Source organism: Eretmochelys imbricata, chromosome 1 (assembly GCF_965152235.1).
Source record: "Eretmochelys imbricata isolate rEreImb1 chromosome 1, rEreImb1.hap1, whole genome shotgun sequence".
NCBI lineage: Eukaryota > Metazoa > Chordata > Testudines > Cheloniidae > Eretmochelys > Eretmochelys imbricata.
Genome location: NC_135572.1, coordinates 18,225,232 through 18,244,089, shown reverse-complemented (window position 1 = coordinate 18,244,089; position 18,858 = coordinate 18,225,232). Strand labels below are relative to the sequence as shown.

At 45.4% G+C, this 18,858-nt stretch overlaps 1 protein-coding gene across 5 annotated transcripts in view; it reads left to right on the top strand.

Moving 5' to 3' along the window:
- NARS2 (asparaginyl-tRNA synthetase 2, mitochondrial) overlaps positions 1 to 18,383 on the top strand; it is a 90,882-nt gene extending 72,499 nt beyond the window's left edge. For 3 of the 5 annotated variants that reach the window (XM_077807513.1, XM_077807485.1, XM_077807506.1), the window contains one exon: positions 5,774 to 6,233. In XM_077807513.1, coding sequence (XP_077663639.1) covers positions 5,774 to 5,918 — 145 coding nt within the window. In that variant the 3' untranslated portion in view covers positions 5,919 to 6,233. Of the gene's footprint in view, positions 1 to 5,773; positions 6,234 to 11,667 lie in introns of those variants that run through there. The other 2 variants (XM_077807494.1, XR_013344833.1) reach the window with 2 other exon arrangements.
- The last annotated feature ends 475 nt before the right edge of the window (positions 18,384 to 18,858 follow it).

Below are 18,858 nucleotides of genomic sequence, written 5' to 3'. Positions count from 1 at the left end.
TGGCTGGATTTTAAACAATAGCTCTATGAAGATTCATGCTGGGAGATTGTGGCAGGCTATTTATGTAATGGCTATCAACAGTAGTACGAAGGCTGTGCCATATCTTTCTAACTTTCCTTGGGGAAGCACAAGGAGTCATTGTCAACAGCCTGTCTGTGTTGGTGCATGGGGTTTCCATCACGTTCTGGAGGCACTTTCTATTCTGTCCCCACCCTCCACCCTCCCATCAACCGTACCTCCCATCAGGAAAAATGTGCCCTCAGGACACAGCATAGGGATCCATTGACACTGTCGTAGCACTTGCAGCTCAACAGAGTGATAGCTTCTCGTTTGGTACCTGGATTCCGCAGGGGCTTGTGCGCTGGAAATCCCTGGATAGGAGTGCACAAAAGTGCTCCAACCCCTGATCTCTAAAGTCCACCCAAAGAGCAGGCAGTTATTGAGCTGATCTGCTTCGCTGTATCTGCTCCTAATTATCCATCAGTATTACAGCGGGATCAGTGGCGAATCCCCGAGTTGCAGTTGCACTGAGACTGACAATTCCAGCAGGACGGAACTTGCTTTCTTTACATTTTAATGATTGAATTTAGTCTCCAAATTCGACACACTAGCTCATTGGAGCGTAGTTGAAACTTCTATGTGATTTTTAAAGTAAGATATTGACTAACATTTGCACAGGAAATGCTTTAAAATGCTCCTTTTCTGAGATCCTGCATAGAACAGAGTATCTTTGTTTGCCTCTTCCTCCCACTGAGCATTGTGGGACCTTGGAAATCACAATCTGGCCGCTCCTCAGTGTGTTATTTAAGGAGTGGCTTGCCTCTAATGGACCCATTGTACCGCTGGGAGAGGAGGGTGGAAGGAGAGAATCAGTGATCTGAAACGGACAGTGTTCCTAGCCCATCATTTATTCAGCTGACGAGTGGGCTTTAATAAGAAAATACAGTAAAGTTCCTGAACCCATCTTGATCTTTCAGTTAGATACATTGTGTGTGTGTGTTGTAGATTTTCCTTTTGATTGGCATTGGAGAGGGACGTTCAGCATTGGTTTGTGCAGTTATTGAGATTATTTCCACTGTCCTTTCTTTCACACTGTAACTTGCAAGGAACTCGGTCACCTCATTTTAATGCTACTGGTTATCAGATTTCGGTATAAGCATCAGAGGGGCAGAGTGGTCTAGTTTCTAGGACACTGGACTCTGGGGGGAATCAGGAGATCTGAGTTTTCTGGCTCTGCCGTGTCTTTGTTTCCCCTCCCACCCTTTGTCTATCTTGCCTGTTTAGATTGTAAACTTGTTGGGGCAAGGACTGTCTCTCGCTGTGTATTTGTACAGCGCCTAGCACAATGGGGGCCTTTAGACGCTACCATAATAATAACAGGAACACTTTGTCCCCGAGCTGCTAGTTCTTGTACCGTGCCCACCCACACTGCACGTAGCAGCGCAGATACTCTCTAGATATTGGACTCACTTCCTCATTCTGACTTTCATCGTGGACATAAATGTTGAAAGTAGCTTCACACTTGTCCCATTGGCATCTCTGCCCAGGGATCTGGATTTTCTAGCATTCGCTCAGTGGGATAGCGACAGAGCAGATGGGTACATGTGATCTGCTCTTTGGAGATGGAGTCTGTTCTGTCCCATTGGAATTCATTCCCTTTTTGACTGGAGGAGGGCTAGCCAAGCTGGGCATCTCCATGTTGTAATATACTCCTCTGAGCCTCAATGGCAAGTATGATCTTTCTATCAATATGCTGAATAGGATAGAGGTGACCCTCTGTGGCAACAGAATAAGGAAAGAATGTAATGCCATTAGAAGTAAAAACAATCTAAAGCCATGTCATTTTAACTTCTTTCTACCTTTGCAACCCACTGGCTCCTCACTCCCACTCCCCTCCTTTATTATACAGTGGGGAGCAGGGCAGCAGAGGTAACCTGAGATACAGCAGTGCTCACTGGCAGCGGGTGAGCTTCATCTGTTCTAGCATTTCCAACCAATGGGTAATAGCAGCACTGATAGGCCGCATCTCCTCTTTGAGCCACAGTGCAAATGTTAAACTCACAATCCCCCTCTGAGGCGGGGAAATCATGTCTTCCTTATTTCATCGATGGGGAACTGACCTGCCCATAATTGCACGCAGTAAGTCAGTGTCAGAACTGGCCGATTGAAGTCAAGGGGCACTTTTCCATTGACTCCAGGGAGTGCTGATTCAAGCCTTTGTCTTTGGTTCATGGAGCTAAGTTTTGATCCGACTGCCTCTCCAACACAGCATGTCCTGTGTGGAACAGAAGCAGATATTATACCTACCATCAGTACGTAGCAACAGAGCCTGGATATTAACTGAAATATTCAATTTAAAATACGTAAGGCCAGAAGGGGACCACCACTCTGATCGTCCAGTCTGGCCTCCTGCATGTGTATTTCACCCTGTAGGGTCCTGAACAGCATAGGAAACCGAGAGAAACTTTGAGATGCAAAACTGAGGTTGTTTGAGGTCAGCATTGATCAACCCAAAGGTTCAAGGCCTTTTCCAATGGGAAGAAAATCAGTTTCTTCCCAGATGTGAGCAAAATCTTTTTCTTTCTGCTCTCGTCCCTCGTGGAGCGTTGGATCAGTCAACAAAGCAAGATTTCTTTGGGATTGTTGTAATTTCACTAGCACGTCTTTCAGTTTTACAAAGCATTTCCCCACCTTGAATGTTCAGGTGCGTGGGGTGCCCAGACACCTCTGTTCTTTCAGGTTTCAGAGTAGCAGCCGTGTTAGTCTGTATCCGCAAAAAGAAAAGGGGGACTTGTGGCACCGTAGAGACTAACCAATTTATTTGAGCATAAGCTTTCGTGAACTACAGCTCACTTCATCGGATGCATTCAGTGAAAAATACAGTGGGGAGATTTATATACATAGAGAACATGAAACAATTGGTGTTACCATACACACTGTAACGAGAGAGTGATCACTTAAGGTGATCCATTACCAGCAGGAGAGCAGAGGGGGACCTTTTGTAGTGATGATCAAGGTGGGCCATTTCCAGCAGTTGACAAGAACGTCTGAGGAACAGTGGTGAGGGGGGACAAACATGGGGAAATAGTTTTACTATTTATGTAAATGACCATCTACTCCCAGTCTCTATTCAAGCCTAAGTTAATTGTATCCAGTTTGCAAATTAATTTCAGTTCAGCAGATGGACAGTGCCAGAAGATTAGCCAGAAGTCACCTACTACAGGACAGGCCCAACAAAGAAAATAACAGAACGCCACTAGCCGTCACCTTCAGCCCCCAACTAAAACCTCTCCAGCTCGTCATCAAGGATCTACAACCTATCCTGAAGGACGACCCATCACTCTCACAGATCTTGGGAGACAGGCCAGTCCTTGCTTACAGGCAGCCCCCCAACCTGCAGCAAATACTCACCAGCAACCACACACCACACAACAGAACCACTAACCCAGGAACCTATCCTTGCAACAAAGCCCATTGCCAACTGTGTCCACATATCTATTCGGGGACACCATCACAGGGCCTAATCACATCAGCCACACTATCAGAGGCTTATTCACCTGCGCATCTACCAATGTGATATATGCCATCATGTGCAAGCAATGCCCCTCTGCCATGTACATTGGCCAAACTGGACAGTCTACGTAAAAGAATAAATGGACACAAATCAGACGTCAAGAATTATAACATTCAAAAACCAGTCGGAGAGCACTTCAATCTCTCTGGTCACTCGATTACAGGCCTAAAAGTGGCAATACTTCAACAAAAATATTTCAAAAACAGACTCCAAGGAGAGACTGCTGAATTGGAATTAATTTGCAAACTGGATACAATTAACTTAGGCTTGAATAGAGACTGGGAGTGGATGGGTCATTACACAAAGTAAAACTATTTCCCCATGTTTATTCCTCCTCTTCCCCCCCCCGCCCCCGCCGTTCTTGTCAACAGCTGGAAATGGCCCATCTTGATTATCACTACAAGAGGTCGTCCGTCCCCCCCCCCAGCTCTCCTGCTGGTAATAGCTCACCTTACCTGATCACTCTCCTTACAGTGTGTATGGTAACACCCATTGTTTCATGTTCTCTATGTATATAAATCTTCCCACTGTATTTTCCACCTCATGCATCCGATGAAGTGAGCTGTAGCTCACGAAAGCTTATGCTCAAATAAATTTGTTAGTCTCTAAGGTGCCACAAGTCCTCCTTCTCTGTTCTTTCAGGCTCACTTCTTTAACCAGCAGAGGGCAAGGAGATTTCAGTGTAATGAGGGGATTAAAAGGAATGGATTATGTTGTTTGGAAAGGAGACAGAAAAGGTAGAAATACATCCTACCGAGAATGGTAGTGAAGAGGGTGCTCCTTTTCGCTGTGCCTTGTAATACAGCAACAGGGCATGTGACAAAGATAAAAGGATACATGTTTGAAATGGATGAAAGGAAATGCTTTTTGAACTTGGTATATAATAAACTTCTGGAATTCACCACCCTGGGATGTTATTGCAGTACATAGTTTAGCAAGATTCAAAGGTTACACAGGCTATCAACTCTTCAGCTGCAGGGCATAAACTGATTGCCAGCTGGGGTCATGGAAAAATATTTCCCTTCATGGAATTACATTGTGCAATCAGCCAGGTGCAGGGGGAGCAGTTCACTTGCCTCTTAAGCTTCATGTGTGAGCCACTGCAAGAGGCAGGATGCTGGGCTAGTCTGTGGCTCTTTCATGGTGGAAAATGTGCAGCGTGCAGCTTGTTGAATAAAGAGATCCTCCAGGAGCATTTTCCAGCATAAAGGAAATTTTCCGTGCATCTGCCACAACCTGCCTTTTCTCTTGTCAGTGCAGTATTGAAAATGTCTCAACTCCACCGCTGGTGATGCGCTGACAGGGAAAGAGCTGCTCCTATAGCAGTCATCAGAAATGGGTTAAGTGCCTGATCCAAAGCCCATTGAAGGCAGTGGGAGCTTTCCATTAACTTTAATGGGCTCTAGATCAGCGCCCAGGTCTGAATGCGTAGGTTAGCCTAGTGCAGGTGTGAGCAGCCACTTGCAAAGCCCTACCCAAACCCAAGTTGTTGTATCCTGTGTGTGTGTCTGTGTGTGTTGCTGCGGTTTCTGGGGATATATTCCAGGGTTGTTTGTGCTGTAGTACACTGAGCTGCTGTATGATTTTTTCCTAGTGAATTTTGGGAGAACTTGTCTGTCCTTCCGGGCACATGGGGAGAATTGTGGGAAGGCATTAGACATCTGCCGGCGCTTCAGTGTTTTAGCCTGCATCCTCACTGCAAAGCGGGTGTGTTAACAGCCTGTGCAAAAGCTCTAACCTGTACTCGGAGCTGGGCCAGCTAGCCTGGGTTTAAAACATTACCAACCCCAGATGTGAGAGGGTTTTGTGTGTGTGTGAAGGGAGAGGAGGGGAACGAGGGGCAACACCTGAGGAAGTGCCCGAGTTAACTCTACGGTGAAGACATACCTTTAATGCCAAGCCCTGTTAGGCAACGGAATAGTGTGCCAGGGCACGTTTTGGCAACCCCATCACTTAGGACATTTAAAATGGGACTGGGTGGAAAATTAAAGAATCCCTGTAGGGCAAAATTCAGCATCAGTGGGGGAAGGACTAAATGAGCTAATTAGATGTCTTCCATTTCTAACTACAGATACTTTCGATGTTGCAAGAGTCTGGGTCAAGCAAAGTAATTAAGATGAAGGAAAAATTCTAAATGGAAAGAATCGCTTTCATTATCTGAGCATAACCATGTTGTGAACGTAACTATTTAAATTGCAGGTATCTAGATCTCCGGCAGTTTGGATCGGCCCCTCATGGAGGCTTCGGAATGGGGTTTGAGCGCTACCTGCAGTGCATCTTGGGAGTGGACAATATCAAAGACGTTATTCCTTTCCCGAGGTTTCCTCACTCCTGTCTTTTGTAGCTCCATGGCTGACTCACATGGACCTGTCTGCGCTGGAGTGTTTGTATGTATAATGGGTCTGCATATGACTGCTTGTGATGACATTGGGGAGAGAGGGAGAGAATTTTTGTACCAAATAATCTTGTGGTAAATTTAATGGAGGGAGTTTGGGAGCGAGACTTTTCATTGGAGATTTTAGACCCTACCATTTCTTAGTATTATTTATATCGCACGTTAAATTGTCAAAGCAATGAATCTTGCTTAACTAAGGGGTTAAAATCCTCATGGGAGGAACAAAAGTTAGGACTATAATGAATAAACATTGTTGAGAGCTGATATTTTTTAATGTAAGATTGTTATTAAGGGGGTGCGACGCAAGGACAGGATGGGAGCCAGGAGTGCTATGAGGCTTAATTGCATGTCTGTACAGTGCTTTGAAGACTGAGTGTGATAGAACTGCATGGTGTTACCATTACTGTGACACATTTGCTTTTAGGGTATGTCTACACTATGAAATTAGGTCGAATTTATAGAAGTCGTTTTTTTAGAAATCGGTTTTATATATTCGAGTGTGTGTGTCCCCACAGAAAATGCTCTAAGTGCATTAAGTGCATTAACTCAGCGGAGTGCTTCCACAGTACCGAGGCTAGAGTCGACTTCCGGAGTGTTGCATTGTGGGTAGCTATCCCACAGTTCCCGCAGTCTCCGCTGCCCATTGGAATTCTGGGTTGAGATCCCAATGCCTGATGGGGCTAAAACATTGTCGCGGGTGGTTCTGGGTACATATCGTCAGGCCCTCGTTCCCTCCCTCCCTCCATGAAAGCAAGGGCAGACAATCGTTTTGCGCCTTTTTTCCTGAGTTACCTGTGCAGACGCCATACCTCGGCAAGCATGGAGCCCGCTCAGCTCACTGTCACCATATGTCTCCTGGGTGCTGGCAGACGCAGTACTGCATTGCTACACAGTAGCAGCAACCCATTGCCTTGTGACAGCAGATGGTACAATAGGACTGGTAGCCGTCATCGTCATGTCTGAGGTGCTCCTGGCCACGTCGGCCAGGAGCGCCTGGGCAGACATGGGCGCAGGGACTAAATTTGGAGTGACTTGATCAAGTCATTCTCTCAAGTCCTGCAGTCAGTCCTAATGAACCATCTTATGGTGAGCAGGCAGGCGATATGGATTGCTAGCAGTCGTATTGTACCATCTTCTGCCAGGCAGGCAAGAGATGAGGATGGCTAGCAGTCGTATTGTACTATCTTCTGCCGAGCAGCCCTGAGATGTGGATGGCATGCAGTCCTTCTGCACCATCTGCTGCCAGCCAAAGATGTAAAAGATAGATGGAGTGTATCAAAACAAGAAATAGACCAGATTTGTTTTGTACTCATTTGCTTCCCCCCCTCCCCCGTCTAGGGGACTCATTCCTCTAGGTCACACTGTAGTCACTCACAGAGAAGGTGCAGCGAGGTAAATCTAGCCATGTATCAATCAGAGGCCAGACTAACCTCCTTGTTCCAATAAGAACAATAACTTAGGTGCACCATTTCTTATTGAAACCCTCCGTGAAGTCCTGCCTGAAATACTCCTTGATGTAAAGCCACCCCCTTTGTGATTTTAGCTCCCTGAAGCCAACCCCGTAAGCCGTGTCGTCAGTTGCCCCTCCCTCCGTCAGAGCAACGGCAGACAATCGTTCCGCGCCTTTTTTCTGTGCGGACGCCATACCAAGGCAAGCATGGAGGCCGCTCAGATCACTTTGGCAATTAGGAGCACATTAAACATCACACGCATTATCCAGCAGTATATGCAGCACCAGAACCTGGCGGAGCGATACCGGGTGAGGAGGCGACGTCAGTGCGGTCACGTGAGTGATCAGGACATGGACACAGATTTCTCTGAAAGCATGGGCCCTGGCAATGCATGCATCATGGTACTAATGGGGCAGATTCATGCTGTGGAACGCCGATTCTGGGCTCGGGAAACAAGCACAGACTGGTGGGACCGCATAGTGTTGCAGGTCTGGGACGATTCCCAGTGGCTGCGAAACTTTTGCATGCGTAAGGGCACTTTCATGGAACTTTGTGACTTGCTTTCCCCTGCCCTGAAGCACATGAATACCAAGATGAGAGCAGCCCTCACAGTTGAGAAGCGAGTGGCGATAGCCCTGTGGAAGCTTACAACGCCAGACAGCTACCAGTCAGTTGGGAATCAATTTGGAGTGGGCAAATCTACTGTGGGGGCTGCTGTGATGCAAGTAGCCGGCGCAATCAAAGATCTGCTGATATCAAGGGTAGTGACCCTGGGAAATGTGCAGGTCATAGTGGATGGCTTTGCTGCAATGGGATTCCCTAACTGTGGTGGGGCCATAGACGGAACCCATATCCCTATCTTGGCACCGGAGCACCAAGCCTGCGAGTACATAAACTGCCAGGGGTACCTTTCAATAGTGCTGCAAGCTCTGGTGGATCACAAGGGACGTTTCACCAGCATCAATGTGGGATGGCCGGGAAAGGTACATGACGCTCGCATCTTCAGGAATTCTGGTCTATTTCAAAAGCTGCAGGAAGGGACTTTATTCCCAGACCAGAAAATAACTGTTGGGGATGTTGAAATGCCTATAGTTATCCTTGGGGACCCAGCCTACCCCTTAATGCCATGGCTCATGAAGCCGTACACAGGCAGCCTGGACAGTAGTCAGGAGCTATTCAACTACAGGCTGAGCAAGTGCAGAATGGTGGTAGGATGTGCATTTGGACATTTAAAAGCGTGCTGGCGCAGTTTACTGACTCGCTTAGACCTCAGCGAAACCAATATTCCCACTGTTATTACTGCTTGCTGTGTGCTCCACAATATCTGTGAGAGTAAGGGGGAGACGTTTATGGTGGGGTGGGAGGTTGAGGCAAATCGCCTGGCTGCTGGTTACGCGCAACCAGACACCAGGGCAGTTAGAAGAGCACAGGAGGGCACGGTACGCATCAGAGAAGCTTTGAAAACCAGTTTCATGACTGGCCAGGCTACGGTGTGAAAGTTCTGTTTGTTTCTCCTTGATGAAACCCCCTGCCCCTTGGTTCTCTCTACTTCCCTGTAAGCTAACCACCCTCCCCTCCTCCCTTCGATCACCGCTTGCAGAGGCAATAAAGTCATTGTTGTTTCACATTCATACATTCTTTATTCATTCATCACACAAATAGGGGGATGACTACCAAGGTAGCCCAGGAGGGGTGGTGGAGGAGGGAAGGAAAATGCCACACAGCACTTTAAAAGTTTACAACTTTAAAGTTTATTGAATGCTAGCCTTCTTTTTTGGGGGCAATCCTCTGTGGCAGAGTGGCTGGTTGGCCGGAGGCCCCCCCACTGCATTCTTGGGCGTCTGGGTGTGGGGGCTATGGAACTTGGGGAGGAGGGCGGTTGGTTACACAGGGGCTGTAGTGGCAGTCTGTGCTCCAGCTGCCTTTGCTGCAGCTCAGCCATACACTGGAGCATACTGGTTTGATCCTCCAGCAACCTCAGCATTGAATCCTGCCTCCTCTCGTCACGCTGCCGCCACATTTGAGCTTCAGCCCTGTCTTCAGCTCGCCACTTACTCTCTTCAGCCCGCCACCTCTCCTCCCGGTCATTTTGTTCTTTCCTGCACTCTGACATTATTTGCCTCCACACATTCGTCTGTGCTCTGTCAGTGTGGGAGGACAGCATGAGCTCAGAGAACATTTCATCTGAAGTGCGTTTTTTTTCGCCTTCTAATCTTCACTAGCCTCTGGGAAGGAGAAGATCCTGTGATCATTGAAACACATGCAGCTGGTGGAGAAAAAAAAAAGGGACAGCGGTATTTAAAAAGACACATTTTATAAAACAGTGGCTACAGTCTTTCAGGGTAAACCTTGCTGTTAACATTACATACATAAAAAGAAAAGGAGTACTTGTGGCACCTTAGAGACTAACTAATTTATTTGAGCATGAGCTTTCGTGAGCTACAGCTCACTTCATCAGATGCATACCGTGGAAATTTCCACGGTATGCATCTGATGAAGTGAGCTGTAGCTCACGAAAGCTCATGCTCAAATAAATTAGTTAGTCTCTAAGGTGCCACAAGTACTCCTTTTCTTTTTGCGAATACAGACTAACACGGCTGTTACTCTGAAACCTGTCATTACATACATAGCACATGTGCTTTTGTTACAAGGTCGCATTTTGCCACCCCCCACCGTGTGGCTCCCCCCTCCCCGTGGCTAACAGCGGGGAACATTTCTGTTCAGCCACAGGCAAACATCCCAGCAGGAACTGGCACCTCTGAATGTCCCCTGAAGAAAAGCACCCTATTTCAACCAGGTGACCATGAATGATATCTCACTCTCCTGAGGATAACACAGAGAGATAAAGAATGGATGTTGTTTGAACGCCAGCAAACATACACTGCAATGCTTTGTTGTACAATGATTCCCGAGTACGTGTTACTGGCCTGGAGTGGTAAAGTGTCCTACCATGAAGGACGCAATAAGGCTGCCCTCCCCAGAAAACTTTTGCAAAGGCTTTGGGAGTACATCCAGGAGAGCCGCGAATGCCAGGGCAAATTAATCCTTTCACATGCTTGCTTTTAAACCATGTATAGTATTTTAAAAGGTACACTCACCGGAGGTCCCTTCTCTGCCTGCCGGGTCCAGGAGGCAGCCTTGGGTGGGTTCGGGGGGTACTGGCTCCAGGTCCAGGGTGAGAAACAGTACCTGGCTGTCGGGAAAAGCGGTTTCTCTGCTTGCTTGCTGTGAGCTATCTACAAACTCCTCCTCCTCATCATCATCTTCGTCCCCAAAACCTGCTTCCATGTTGCCTCCATCTCCATTGAAGGAGTCAAACAACACGGCTGGGGTAGTGGTGGCTGAATCCCCTAAAATGGCATGCAGCTCATCATAGAAGCGGCATGTTTGGGGTTCTGACCCAGAGAGGCCGTTGACCTCTCTGGTTTTCTTGTAGGCTTGCCTCAGCTCCTTAAGTTTCACGCGGCACTGCTTCGGGTCCCTGTTATGGCCTCTGTCCTTCATGCCCTGGGAGATTTTGACAAAGGTTTTGGCATTTCGAAAACTGGAACGTAGTTCTGATAGCACGGATTCCTCTCCCCATACAGTGATCAGATCACGTACCTCCCGTTCAGTCCATGCTGGAGCTCTTTTGCAATTCTGGGACTCCATCATGGTCACCTCTGCTGTTGAGCTCTGCATGGTCACCTGCAGCTTGCCACGCTGGCCAAACAGGAAGTGAGATTCAAAAGTTCGCAGGTCTTTTCCTGTCTACCTGGCCAGTGCATCTGAGTTGAGAGTGCTGTCCAGAGCGGTCACAATGGAGCACTCTGGGATAGCTCCCGGAGGCCAATACCGTCGAATTGTGTCCACAGTACCCCAAATTTGACCCGGCAAGGCCGATTTAAGCGCTAATCCACTTGTCAGGGGTGGAGTAAGGAAATTGATTTTAAGAGCCCTTTAAGTCGAAATAAAGGGCTTCATCATGTGGACGGGTGCAGGTTTACATCGATTTAATGCTGCTAAATTCGACCTAAAGTCCTAGTGTAGACCAGGGCTAAGAAACGGCTGTTGTAAAGAGAGATTTTCCCGCCCTGAATTAAAAGCACGTACATGTTGAGGTTGGAAAGTAGATCCTGATCAGCTGAATCTTGTCAGGAAAAATGTCTCTTCTTTGTAACTGCCGGGGTGAGGGAGTTGGTGGCAGTTGATTTTGTGAGTCAATAAAGATGCATCGTTGGCTTTTTCCCTCATGGTTTGTTTTTCAGTCAGAAGATTTTGGTGTTCATCATAATGGTGATTCTTTCAACCTGTTCAGCACCTGAATCCTTTACCTTACACCAGACACAGAGCTCTGTAAGAGGTGATCTATGCATACTGTCTTAAAGAGAACGCAAATTCGTGGGAAGAAAGAAATGTTCGGTTAAGTGGAAGTACCTTTAAGCCTCTGAAGCCAATGTGTACTTTCCCATTTTTATTGAGAAATGATTTCACGTTCAACTGGCCAAGCAGATTTACCTGTGTTTGTAACGCCACCCTACAACCAATACTCGCTCCCAGTCATTGTATATCATGACTCTCGTCACTGCAGGATCTGATACAATTTTTGATAGATTTTTCCTCCTCATGCCCCTAGGTAGGTAGAGAAGAATTTCTCCCCATTGTGCAGATGGGAACTGTGTGTAGATTAAGTGACTTGTCCAAGGTCACACAGGAAACTTGTGGTTGAGTTGGGACTTAAACCCAGGCTCCCTGAGTTGCAGTCCAGTGGCCCAGTCCACAGCCCCACCCTTCTTACCTTACACATACTGTCATAATCCTGTCCTGTGAGCTCTCTGGGGCAGGGTTTTGTGTCTCTCATTTGTATAATGCCTACCACAACGGACCCTAAGCACTGCTGTAGAATAAATAATATGTACAGAAAAGGACTTAAAAAGAATTGGGTTATTTTTAATGACTACCATGTAAATAGCTGTATGGAGTGTGCAGGAAATGCAGCAGAGCTGAAATAATTTTTCTCCCATGCAGGTGAAAGTGAAAACCAATGATTAGATAACGTTACTCTCTCACAGATGTCACCAGTGTTGTGCAGCAGTTTTACACTATCAAACCTTGAGTATCCAAAAACTATTTCTCCAGGCCAAGCCCAGTACCCCTCAATGTATCACACACATTGAGAAGTCCCTCTTGTATCTACATTCTTTTCATGTTTGATTAAACGAGTGTTTAGTGGGCATTTGTTGGTATATAGCTCCCAGTGTACTCCAGGGAATTATCCCTCTACATTTAGGGCCTGATTCAAAGACTCCCGTTGACATCAGTGGGCTTTGGGCCAGACCCTAATTTTGTAATTGCCCCTTGGTTAGCTGCAAGATTTGGAAAAACTCCTTCAGTCAGACAGCTCCATACTTGCAACATTACTAAGTAGCCTCCAGAAGTATATGGTATCCTTGCCAAAGTTATCAGTAACTTAAACTCACAAAATGGCCACACTGCCACAGCTGCAATCTTAGAGGCATTTGAACTAGTTCCCCAGCACACAGATTGTTTGTTTGTTATTGTTTAACATTTATTGGGCTGCCATAAGTGACAGGAATGAAGTGGGGAGTTGACAGCTCAATAAGCAGGCAGATCTGAATGACAGGGCAGGCTAAATGGAGAAGAGCCTTAAAGGCAAAGGTAAAGAGTTTACAGTTGATGCAGTGGAAGACACAAAGAAGGGGGTGATGTAGGCAGCCTGACAAGCCGGGAACAATGATTCTGGCAGCAGTGTTTTGAATGGGCTTAAGGGGAGCAGTGTGGTTAATACCAAGGCCAAAGAGGAGGAGATCACAATAGCATAAGATACTGGTGGCCTGAGCCAAGAGCATTGACAGTCTGGACAAACAGAAAAGGTCAAACCTTTGAAATATTATGTATGTTGAAGCAGCAAAATTTGGGCATATTGTTGAGAGAGCCAGGTCGAAGTTGCTGCCCGTATTAAGGCTGAATGCTGGTGAGTGGTGTCCATGGTGATGAAGAAACTAGGGAGAGGTGAAGGCTTGAGATGAAGCGTGAGATTGATTGATAGATTTTGTGGCCGGAAGGAACCATTAGATCATCTAGTCCAACCTCCTGCATAACACAGGCCAGTTTAATCCAATTACCCCTGTATCAAGCCCAATAACTTGTTTTTCTAAAGCATATAATCCAGAAAGGCATCTGCTCTTCATTTGAAGACTTCAAGAGATTGTGAATCCACCACTTCTCTTGGCAGTTTGTTTCAATGATTAAGCGCCCTTATTGTTAATTTTTTTTGCCTTATTCTTCATTTGGTTTTGTCTGGCTCTGGTTCTTGTTTTGCCTTTCTTCACTAGAGAACAAGATCAAAAGCTCAGTTGACCTTGAGGGCAATCTGTATCTCTCTGTGAAAGCTGTTGAAGAAGGAGGGACATTACCAGGATTGAGGCCCGGGTGGTGGTGCTGTCTGAGGGCATGTCTACACTTACCTCCGGAGCGATCGATCCAGCGGGGGTCGATTTATCGCGTCTAGTGAAGACGCGATAAATCGACCACTGAGCGCGCTCCCATCAACTCTGGTACTCCACCGGAGTGAGAAGTGTACGCGGAGTCGACGGGGGAGTGTCAGCAGTTGACCTACCCCAGTGAAGACATTGCAGTAAGTAGCTCTAAGTATGTTGACTTCAGCTATGCTATTTTCATAGCTGAAGTTAGGTAACTTAGACTTAGTCTCCCCCCCACCTCCCCAGGTGTAGATCAGGCCTGAGGCGAGTATTGTGACTGGCACTCCTGCACATTTGAAAGTTCCTGTGAGAGCTGAACTGCACGTTAGGCCTCCTGGTCCCTACTCCCTTGCAGCCAGTTTTCTAGGTATCTAGTGAGTGTGGGAGTCCTTTCCCTTCTGAGGCTGGCATTGTTAGGATCATGCCATAGGTACGTAATGCTAGCAGGTATTGCCAAGGATGAGTTGATTTTCCCTGGGATTTCCATTTGGTATGTCATGCATTTCCCTCAAATTTTATCCTAGAATAAAAGGAAGTTAATTTAGAGGTTTGGGAAGGTCGTTCCTGTTGGATGTATAGTAAGTGAAGCATGCCAAGAATCTTGCTGGGTCTTCATTTAGAATCTGTCTTCATTTACTGGTTGCAGCAAAATAAAGACTTTCACTTTTGGAAGTAAGATCCTCTTGATTATTTACACTTAGCAATCCATTCTTAATGTAAACATGCACTAAGGCAAGTTAAGTGGGGGCTTTTGAATGCAGTAAAGAGATTGGCTCTCATGTCTGGGTCTCCAGCCCAGACACTACATGCAACCACAAATCACAAAGCCAGTCAGCGAGCCATCACTGCCACATCTCAGGTTTCTCAGCAATCCAGCGGCCTGAGATTAGACTTGATACATTTAATAAACTTTGCTAGTTGTCCACAAAAACTGCATGCATGGAAACTGGCACAGAATTGTGGGAGAGGAATTTTGAAGCACTGCAAATAACAATAATAATAATAAAAATGCTGTTGATTCTGAACACTGATGTACTGAAACTCTTGCAGCCAAGAGCTTCTCCATAGGAATATTGAACATCAGGAGATTCCAAGAAGGCTACAAACGTGAGGATACTGTGTTTCTTCCAAACTATCTAGAGAAGAGAGACTTTTAGATTCAGTTTTAACTTTTAAAAAATAAAATATTTTAGCTTCCTCACCTCTAAATATTACAGGGGCCCAGTAATCAGCCTGGGAGCTGGGGCCCATCTATCATAAAGGTTAACTTCCTCCATTTATTATTATTTAGTATTTGTATAATGGTAGGGCCTGGCCGCTTCAGTCATGGACCAGGATCCCATTGTGCTAGGTACTGTACAAGCACAGGACAAAAAAGACAGCCATGGCCCCCAAATATTGACAATCTCCCCATGCAAAACTGCCACAGTTACCAATGGCAGGAACACCTGCACTAGAGTCCCACTAGCATATAGGGCAGCTGGCAGGGGACATGGGTTTGGAACCTATTCCCCTGCTTGGCCCATAATAGCTGATAGTTGATAGGCCATTGGGGCCCATTGGTTTTCCCCAGGAGTGAGGGGCTAGCAAAGCTCTAATCAGAGATCTTAAATATGGGTTTGGCTGTGGGCTAGTATTAGGTGTTGTAGAAGGGGGAGGGGAGTTACAGAAGTGATTTGTTCCATGGGGGTTTGAGAATTGTCATGAGCAAAGGACAGACGTACGTTCCCTTTTAATGGATGGTTGTGAGGTTTGAATAAATAATAAACGACGGTTCTGTGCCATTAAAACCCAATAACATTGGTTATGGCTGTGGTCTTTGCCTCCCCCGTAGACCAAAAGAGAATTACAGTAGAACCTCAGAGTTACAAACACCTTGGGAATGGAGGTTGTTTCTAACAATGAAATGTTTATAACTATGAATAAAATGGTATGGTTGTTCTATCAAAAATTTACAACTGAACCTTGGCTTAACTCAGTTTAGAAACTTTACTATGCAGAATTAAAATGCTTATTTTAACCATCTTAATTTAAATGCAGCAAGCACACAGACATAGTTTCCTTACCTTGTCAAATCTTCTTTTAAACTTTCCCTTTAGTTTTATAGTCGTTTACATTTAACACAGTACTGTATTTGCTTTCCTTTTCTTCTTCTTTCTTTTTGTCTCGGCTGCTGCCTGATAGCGTACTTCCAATTCCAAATGATGTGTGTGGTTGACTGGTCAGTTCCTAACTCTGAGGTTCCACAGTACAAAATTGGACTGGAGGGGAAAGGGGAGATATTTTATATAAAGACTGGCAGTCATAATTTCCTAGCTCTTCCCAAAGCTGTGGAGGCCACAAGAGATCATTACTCCTCAAGGCTGAGCTTATTGTTATATTTCATCGTTCCTTGCAAAGCTGCACCTTTCAAAGGATCATAAAGTTTGATTGTATGATCCAGATGGGAGAAAGATGTGTTGAATTTCACTGAAGAGTGCTGTACCAGTTGTTTCAGAAGTAGGCCAGACATGGGTCTGAGCAGGAGTTCAGATACTGTTTAGCAGTTTCTACTCAAAAGTATTATTATAGTTATTTGTATTACAGTCGTGCCTAGATTGTGACATTGCACTCCATATGTTTTATGGAAATATGCTTATGAGTGTGAATATGATGTAACTGGAATATGTTTTATGCAAAAGGTCTCTTGTAAGGTATCATTACAAAGGCTATAACCTACTGAATATATTTCTCCTATTTGTATGCATGTATCATTCTTGTATCTGAAGCTAGAAATATGAAGTATAACTCTGAGGTCCTATTGTAATTAATGCAACATGTGGGCCATTAATGGTGGTTTAGAATCTTGATGGCTCCCATTGACTAGGACAGTTGGTTGTAGATGGTTTATTTACCTGCAAACCTTCCTGGGTACGTGTGGAATGGAGGCTGGAGTCTCACAGGACATGTGAACGTGTCACCTGATACTGGAATCCATCTGAAACCTAGTGCTTTTCCTTTTAGAAGGAGCGGTGGAGACCCAGAGAGACAAAAGATTCCTGCCTTGTGCCAAAGCTATAAAAGGGGGTGGAATAGAACAAGGGGGGTGCAAATTATGAGAACGCCCCTGCTTTCCACCTAAGAACTAACAAGGACTGTGTCAGGGGAAAGGATTGGGCTCAGACTAGGAAGGCGTCTAGTCGATGAAAGAAGCTTATTGGAACATCTCTGAGGGTGAGGTTTTACCATTCAGTTTCTGAATGTATTAGGCTTAGACTTGCGAGTTTTTGCTTTATTTTGCTTGGTGACTTACTTTGTTCTGTCTGTTATTACTTGAAACCACTTAAATCCTACTTTTATACTTCATAAAATCACTTTTGTTTGTTAATTAACCCAGAGTAAGTGATTAATACCTGGGGGAGCAAACAGCTGTGCATATCTCTCTATCAGTGATATAGAGGGCGAACAATTTATGAGTTTACCCTGTATAAGCTTTATACAGAGTAAAACAGATTTATTTGGGGTTTGGATCCCATTGGGAGCTAGGTGTCTGGGTGCTGGAGATAGGTGACCTGCTGATCAGTTTTTGGTTAAAGTCTGCAGCTTTCGGGGTCTGGACCACACCTGGGTCTGTGTTGCAGCAGGCTAGTGTGTCTGGCTCAACAAGGCAGGGTTCTGGAGTCCCAAACTGGCAGGGAAAACAGGCTCAGAGGTAATCTCAGCATGTCAGATGACAGTCCCAAGGAGGTCTCTGTGACCGAACCCGTCACAGCAGGCTAGACATGGGTCTGAGCAGGAGTTCAGATACTGTTTTGTGGTTGCTACTCAAAGTATTATTTGTATTACAGTTGTGTCTAGATGTCCTATCAGCAATTAGGGCTCCATAGTGCTAGATTTTGTACTAGCACATAGTAAGGAGACAGCCATTGCGCACATAGAGCTTGCAGTCGAACTAGACAAGGCAGACAAAGAGTAGGAGAAGGGCAAGATTAGGTGTCTTTCTGAAAGACATCCTCTAGCTCCACCAGAAGTTATGGACTTGAGGCAGAAATTGCTGGGTCTGTGCTATGCGGGAAGTCAGATTAGATGAGCATAATGGTCCCTTCAGACTTTAAAATTTTCAAGTATTACTGTCCCCATTATATAGTTGGAGAACTGAGACACATAGAGACTAAGCACCTTGCCCAAGGAGGAAATGTGTGGTATAGCCAGGAATTGAGCCAAAACCAGTTGATTACAAGCCCTGTGTCTAGTCCACAAGATCATCCCTCTCCATTTACCTTTGGTTTGATTATGCTGCTAGGAGCAATGCTGAATGTTTGTAACTGATCTGGTTTAAAATGTGTTTTGTCCTATTATAATTTCTTGGTCTACGTTTTAATTATTTGTCTTCAGGACTCTTCTTGTTTCAATAAGAATGTGGCAATACGTTTAATAATTTTTTATTAATCTTACAATGAAATATTGTTTAGAATAATTGCTGCAAAGAAAATAAAAAGTAAACTTTCATTTATTTGCGAAGTCTGTTTTTTGTGGTTTTTGCTCTTCGGTTCACCAATAATTTTAATATACATTTATTTATTGCCATTCATTCAAGACTCTCAGGCCATTTTACAAACATTCCCGTTTGCACAGTACTGTGAAGGCATAGGCCTATATTTTCAAAAGGCACCAGTGATTTTGGTGTCTCATTTTGTGGGCGCCCACCATCAGACCCCCTCAACATGACCTGATTTTGCAGAAAGTATTGAGCTCTCTGAGTCTTGAGCAGTTGCATTTAGGAGTCCCAGAGATGGACCAGAACCCCACTGTGCTAGGTGCTGTACAAGCTCCACAAAAAGATGGGACCTGCCCCAAAGATTTTAAAATCTGAGTATAAGACAGGAGACAGCAGGTGGAGACTGACAGATGGAGCAAGAACAAGAAAACAATGAGACAATACTGGTGGACGCGAGAGGCAGTGGGTCTGAGTCTGCC